Genomic DNA, 7500 nt, shown 5'->3' with positions numbered 1-7500 from the left:
TTGACTTCTGACTAGCTAAACCTTGTGTTTTCTCAGTGATTTCAATGTCACATTGTATGGAGTCTCAGACAGTATCAGTCTGCTAACGCACATAAGTCTAAGGACATAACGGGATTGGCTGTTATTGAACCTTGTTGTTATCAAAGTGTGAGTTTATCTAGCAGAAAAAAAGGCAATAACACTGTTCTAACATCCTAAAGAATGTCTGTCTTTGCAGAAACCTAATATGCCTCTGTTAATGCCCAAGTTGACTGTTAAAACACAGCAGCACTGTTTGCCCAGTGTGAGCCTGTTGGTTTGATCATAGCTGTGTTTTGTGTTGGTGTGGAGAGATAAGTCATGCTCAGCTCAGGCTGTTTTTACAACCTCTCTAAGGTCCCAGAGTGTGCGAGGCTTTATGAAAACAAACAAAAAGCCCAGTGCACACATGAGCTCCTTTTGAGGGTGTATTTAATTAATGTTGGCCTCAACTTGGAAGCAGTCATAAAATCACAGCAATACAACTTCCTGTTTTTTCTTCCTGTGTGTGCTTGGCTTGGTGTTTCAAGTAAAAACCCAAAGTCACATTTCACAATCACATTTTAATCAGATAATGATAAGAAAAGAGAAGCAGAAAGAACACAATTCTAATGACCAACAAACTGATAACCATATTGTTGCTCAGTAATCTGCCTCATGCTGGTTGTCTACTACCTACTTCTATATTAGGACCACCTATCAAACTCAGACATATTCATCTTTATTTCTGTGAGAGGTCGGACTTGCGTAATACAAACCACAAAGGGTTGATAAATGTTTTGAGGTCAACAGGAAGTACGCAGTCAGCAGATGAACATGCACTGCTGCTGTATCTACAGAGCTCGAACAGGCTTTATGGAAGAACAGTAGTTGTTGTTATGCTCATGTTTTATTATTAATGATAACTATTACATCAACTTCTTCTCTTATCTGAGCATGTCATCTTGCTAATATGAAATAACTTTCCTTACAATAACGCAGCAATTAGAAGTAGAACTACTTAGCTGTTAGCTAATAAATAGGCCTTCATACCCCAGCACTGTGGTGCAGACAGGGACACTGTGACAGCCCGTACAGTCTTATCAGAAACACTATATAGGACAGACAAGAAACTAAATTCTTCTCATGCATTTTGGGCCTCTTGTCTTGTGTTTGGGGAGCCAACGTTCACGTGTTTGGTCAGATTGTTTCTATAAGAGCCCTGTGAATTCAGTAAGTGTTCAATGTCTCCCTGTGCTTTCCCCTCCAACCCAACGGAGAATGTAAATGCATTATCCTAAGCTTGTTCAACCAAGAATGAAAAGTGAAACAAATAGGAGAACTGCATTGTTTAGGGTTTTTTTTCTACTTTTGATATTATTAAATTAAGTTGAAAATGTCTCTGATTGTTCCAAAAATGTAGTGCAGAAGCCGCCTGCCAGAAAGTCACATGCTTTTTGTAAGACGAGGCATAATACCCGACATGATGCTTTAGACACTAGTTAGTTTGTGGAAATGCAGAACTTAGTGACATGACCAGTTGAATGAATTGTGTTTGCTTTTTCCTGATATTTTTTTAATATATACGTTGTCAATGTTTTCTTATTGTAGTTAATAAGAAATTCCTCTTTAAACATATTTTGTTAAACCAGTACTTTCTTACCAGCTTGATGCATCCATTTTATGTGGGTGAAATACAAGGAAATGCTGAAGAAGGTTTACATACAGGAAACTGAAAAAGAGCCTTTGTAAAACAAGGCTTCTTGTTGCCTGCATATTGGGTGACAATAAGAAGTCTTTGTGTTGAAAAAATACTTTTTGTCACAACTCTTCTCTGGTTGACTATCAAACTCCAACAATTACACCAGTGTGAATGTGTCATCAATGTATATAAATATTCTACTTTTCCACTTTTCTAATTTCCTCTTTTTCCTTTGTTGCAGATCGAGCTAACCTTCCAAGAAACATGATTGAGAACAGCATGTTCGAAGAAGAGCCTGATGTGGTGGATTTGGCCAAAGACTCCACTGCGTTTCCAGTATGTTCCCGTCATCTCATGCAATGCATGTCTTCATTTTTAAAGACCAGTCTGGCTCAATCATTTGTAATGCTTATTTGCAACACTCTGCACAAGTGTTTTTCTCGTTAAATCTGATAATGTGAAAAGATCATGGCAATATAAATAATAATAATAATACATTTATTTTGGGGGGCACCTTTCATAACACCTAAGGACACCTTACAGGGCATAGGGGCAATATAGGGAACAATTAAAACAGTGGATTTAGTGAAGTATCAGCCGGGGTAAGACAAGACAAACAACAGGAAATTGACTACAAAAGGACACAAAATAAATATAAATTAGAACCAGCTAATTCAAGGTCAGCCACCACTTGTGAGTAAACTTTGAGTTCAGTGTATCTTTCACTGGTCTGAACATAGATCTGTCAGCTGCAATAATCTATACACAGAATTGTGAAAATTGCACTAAGAAACGTCATCGTAGCATGAAGATCGAGCTGTCGCCTGTTCAGAACTAAAAGCACCTATTTTCCAAATGTACAGTATCGACATACGGTGTCAAAAACATTTTAGATTAAGTAAGACCTTAAGTGTGTTACTCAGTACCCGACCCCCCTGTCCTCCCTCAAAGTCAGTCACCCGACAAACCCTCTCCTAAATGTGCTTCCCTTTATGTTCAAGATGTTTATTTAATTCATCCTAAAACAAAAGGTTTCTATTGCTCTCCATTTTTCCCTGTTCTTTGTTGACAGACCCTCCTCTGCCCTTATTATTTTCATTATTCCGGTCTCTGCCCTCCCTCCACTCACCACCTACACACATCTAACCCTGTGCTTATTAATTTACCTGTGACTAGAATTCAATTATTAACTATAAATGGGGAACAGTGCACAGCTAAGTTGGAGAATAACAGAGTGTAATGTCCGTGCTCTCTGCAGACGTTTCCTGCTCTTGACCCGGATGAGGTGGCGTATGAGCCTCGTAGCTCGCGGCTGCTCGTGCGAGGGCTGGGAGAGAACGACATGGACGAGGATGAGGAGGACTGCGAGTCCTCAGCCCGTCTGCTGGGCATGTCCTTCATGAACCGCAGCTCTGCTAACAGACCCAGCTCTTCACCTTACGCCAGGCAGCTTCCACCAAGGTAATGCTCTAAAAAGGTCTTAATATGAACAAAAATCTAAAGTATTTCTGGGAAACGCATTTGAGACGGTTCAGCTTGTACTGAGCCAATAAATATATATGGAAGTAATAAACATAGTCAAAAAGTGTGTTATCTCTGTGTGCTCAATACAAAATGAATGACCTCATCTATCACTAAGATTGACATAATCATTAAACAAGCAGTGATTGTTTCGGTGAACCACTCGCTCAAAGATTTGTAGAGAAACAGCAGCTACATTGAAGATCCCGTCCGAAACTATGTGGTTACAGTTGCAAAGCTAATCAAAATTAAGTAAGATGCCCAAAGACAATGCCAGATAGTACTGTTAATGAATATGATGCAGTGGGTTCGAATATCAGGCTCTTTTACACCAGGAACCTGCAACATAACACACAAGGCAAGGGAGTGTTTTCTGAGATTGGTGTTCTTCACACAAAAAAAGGCAACACACCAATTAGATTTGTATTAAAGACCATTCTTAAAAGATCAGATTTGCATGGAAAAAGGTTTCAGTCAAGATACCAATTTAAAGCCGTTTGTCACAACACCACCATCCCCAGCTTTTTCATAACCACTACCGCTCAGTTTTAAGTCAAAGTTATATTTGTAAACTTTGTTTGTCTCAGGTCATGTTCCCGACCCTCAGCCCGAACCACGGTTGTATGTGTGTTATTGCTGGTGGTAGTGGCCTCTATGACCATGGTACTGTACTTCTTACCTGGATGCACCTTTACCAAGGTAAGAGGAATATTCACTAGTTCTATTCAGGTAGATTTTCTTCATCATGCTTCGATTACTAAACAGGACTCGCTTAACACATTATGTTGATATCTCTGTCATATCATTTCCCTTTTTAGTTCTCTGTCATAACCTTTGTTTGCTGACCCTTCATTCTTCTGCAGACGGGTTGTCGAAAGGCCAACCAGACCACCCCCTTAGTGCCAGTCAACCCCGCGTCTTCCAGTGGCGAACCGTTTCCATGGAACAGCTACCGGCTGCCTCAGAGCGTACATCCTCTGAGCTATGAGGTCACCCTGAACCCTAACCTTGAGGACATGACCTTCACCGGCTACACCGTCATCAACTTGTCTGTGCAGCACAACACCAAGCGCATCGTCCTGCACAGCGCCAAACTCAACATCACCGGAGCTACCTTCAAGGTGGGTTAGAAAGGGTATTAGTGGGGTCATGGAAAGTGCTTTAGTTCATATATTTTTATGGCAGAATTTAAGTTAGTTTTTTATTTTAGTCAATCTTTGTTTTGCTGTGTAAAAAATAACAAGAGAGCACATCATCTGCCATCATTGTAATAAAGCACAATTGGGGAGTGTCACTGTTCACGCATTAATTCCTTTAATCATTGTTTAATTGCAGTCTGTGAGTCTGGTCATTCTCATAATGAAACCTTCTCAGTGTGGCCCCATGCATCATACATTTTATTTAGGCGTAAGAACCCTAATTAACAAGTTCAGGTGATTTCCAGTCTAAATAGATGTGCAGAAATTAAGATTTAGATTGTTCCTGAACGAAATAATTGTTTTAAACGATGTGATGTTGTCTGCTAGTTGTTAGCTCATACGTCCTCTCTTCCAGCTGGGTGAAGGGGTCTCCAAAGCTGTGACTGTCCTGGAGTACCTCCCCAGGCAGCAGATAGCTGTTCAGTTCTCTGAGGATCTGAAGGCAGGCCAGTCCTGTGTTTTGACCCTGGAGTACTCTGCAAACCTCTCACACTCCTACGATGGTTTCTACAACAGCTCATACACCGATAAAGATGGAAACAAAAGGTACACTTGCTCGTTGTGTACGCATTTCAAAACAGCTGGAAGATGTTCTGCAGAGGATTTGATCAAGAGCCTCATCATCAGACCTTATGACAGATACTACTAAAAATAACGTTGCTGTTCAAAATATTATTTACAAATGTGTTTTGTTCAACCTGACTGTGCTCATCCCCCTCTTGTCACCAGGGTCTTAGCAGCAACCCAGTTTGAGCCACTGTCAGCGAGGAAAGCCTTTCCGTGCTTTGATGAACCAGCTTTCAAAGCCACCTTCCTTATCAAAATCAGCAGAAAAACAGACTTCATGACTCTTTCCAACATGCCTTTGGTACCGTAACATTTACTAAGTCCTGGTTAATTGCTACTGTACGGCAACTAGTGTTCAAACACCTCACATACATGTGCTGTTCTAACTTAATGGACAAATAATGAAAGATTTTCAATTAGTGAGCTACAAACGGGCTTGATCAGTGTTCTCAGTTACTAGATTAGCACAGATGTTTACTGACATGGCTTAGTGTGATGCCAGTGGTTACTAGCATTAGGACGGTAGTATATACCAACTCAAATCAAATTAGGCATGTTCCCTAGAGACAATTTTGTGGTTTATGACCTGAAAACAGCGTTGTCTTTGTCAGTGTGCACAGCCTCATTCTCTGCTTCCAAACTGCAGCTGACAAATAATGTCACGTTTGTAACAAAGACACAATTTACATTTCAGCCCTATATAATTTTCCTTTGACTTGTAAGCTCTTAGGGTGGGCACAAACAAGCAGCCATGTTTCATGTATTGATATGGTACTTGCAAAATCTTGTTTTATAGTTGGTCCTAATCTTGTACTAATGCTTTGTGCTTCAGGCTAAAAGCACACCACTTGTCAATGGCCTCATACAAGATGAGTTTGAAAAGACCAGTGTCAACATGAGCACCTACCTGGTGGCCTTCATCGTTGCTAACTTCGCCTCCATGACTAAAAATGTCTCAAACACGCTGGTAGGTCTGATAAAAGTGTGGCTCCTTCATTTGTATTCTTTAAGTATTCAGTGAGGTTCTGTGTTTTGCTGCTAAGTGTCTTGATGTGTAGATGTTTATCTGTGTGTTTAGGTGTCTGTGTACTCTGTGCCAGAGAAGAAGGAGCATACTGACTATGCTCTGGAAACATGCTCCAAACTGCTGGAGTTCTACAACGGCTTCTTTGAAATTAACTACCCACTTAAAAAACTAGGTGAGTACACACAGGTAGTTTCACAAAAGGTTTATACTCACCATTTCCTTGACTTAAATGACCTCTTCACACACCTAAATATTTCCTGTTTCAGACTTGGTAGCCATCCCTGACTTCCTGGCAGGAGCCATGGAGAACTGGGGCCTGATCACTTTCAGAGAGACCAGCCTGCTGGTGGGACAGAATTCCTCTCCTCTGGAAAAACAAGTCGTTGCCTCTGTGGTAGCGCATGAGCTCGCCCATCAGGTATTTACTTTGATGTCTGTAAAAAGAAGCAGATGCAGTGCATTATGCTACAGTCAGGTCCTCATGTTTTTCTGATGTTGCATATTTAGTGGTTTGGAAACTTGGTGACGATGAGCTGGTGGAATGACCTGTGGCTCAACGAAGGCTTTGCCACCTACATGCAGTACATGTCGCTGCAGGCCGTGATGCCCAAGCTGGACATCGTAGGTTCACACACCTGCCTCAGAAATATTGAAGCGGCGTGCTTCATTGTCTGCCTTCCAGTAAACTCTGTTTGTTTGCAGGGTAATTTGTTCCTGGCCGTCCGCTTCAGAGCCTTGGACAAAGACGCGCTGAATTCCTCCCACGCTGTGTCCACCGAGGTTAACGAGCCGGAGCAGGTGGAGGAGATGTTTGACTCCGTGTCCTATGAGAAGGTACGCTTTTTACTCAGATACATTTTCATAAATCTCATAAAATTCCATATCAAGATGTTTTTTTGTAATGGTTGATTTATTTATGGATCATAGGACAAAGAAACAATAATAAAGTGCAGCATGGAAAAGTGAAAACACTTTTTTACAACACAGTGCCAAAATGATACGGTACCACTTTACAATAAGACTACCCTTATAAAGGATTCATAAGGGTTTATAAATAGGTTATGAATTAGGTTGTAAACACTTTATTAATCTTTAAGAACCATTTATAAACCAGTTCTAACATAGTTTTCATTCATCAACACAGGCTCACTATTTGGCAAGATGACTAAGCCTTATTTTGGCTACTTCGAGAGAATCAACTCAGTGAGCAACAGATGCCAAGGATGCTGGCTGATGAAGAAGATGAAGTAAGCTAGGTAGCCAATATAAGGCTTAGCAGTACAGATAAATGTGGGCTCACTATTTGGCAAGCAACCGGTCACAGTTGCCCTGTTTATCTCATGTCTTATAAAAGCTTATTAATGACTTATAAAGTGTTCACAACCTAATTAATAAATGAATTACAAACTATTCGTAAGCCCTTTATAAGGGTAGTCTTATTGTAAAGTGGTACCTGTAAGCCAAAAATGTGAATAATCAAAACTGAC

The 7500-nt window shown here is 40.5% G+C and overlaps 1 protein-coding gene across 1 annotated transcript in view; it reads left to right on the top strand.

Annotated features, from left to right (window-relative positions):
- Positions 1–6847, top strand: part of lnpep (leucyl/cystinyl aminopeptidase) — a gene marked incomplete at its 3' end in the record, with an annotated part of 7348 nt that extends 501 nt beyond the window's left edge. The window contains exons 2-12 of the mRNA XM_010769238.1: positions 1941–2035; positions 2958–3160; positions 3808–3919; positions 4084–4341; positions 4775–4965; positions 5149–5287; positions 5819–5953; positions 6065–6185; positions 6280–6431; positions 6521–6634; positions 6716–6847. Of these exons, the coding sequence (XP_010767540.1) occupies positions 1941–2035; positions 2958–3160; positions 3808–3919; positions 4084–4341; positions 4775–4965; positions 5149–5287; positions 5819–5953; positions 6065–6185; positions 6280–6431; positions 6521–6634; positions 6716–6847 (1652 nt within the window). The remainder of the gene's footprint in view (positions 1–1940; positions 2036–2957; positions 3161–3807; positions 3920–4083; positions 4342–4774; positions 4966–5148; positions 5288–5818; positions 5954–6064; positions 6186–6279; positions 6432–6520; positions 6635–6715) is intronic.
- Between the last annotated feature and the right edge of the window lie 653 nt (positions 6848–7500).

This window comes from Notothenia coriiceps, unplaced genomic scaffold (assembly GCF_000735185.1).
Source record: "Notothenia coriiceps isolate Sejong01 unplaced genomic scaffold, NC01 NC01_scaffold00006742, whole genome shotgun sequence".
Lineage (NCBI taxonomy): Eukaryota > Metazoa > Chordata > Actinopteri > Perciformes > Nototheniidae > Notothenia > Notothenia coriiceps.
This window is presented reverse-complemented; position numbering and strand designations above follow the sequence as displayed.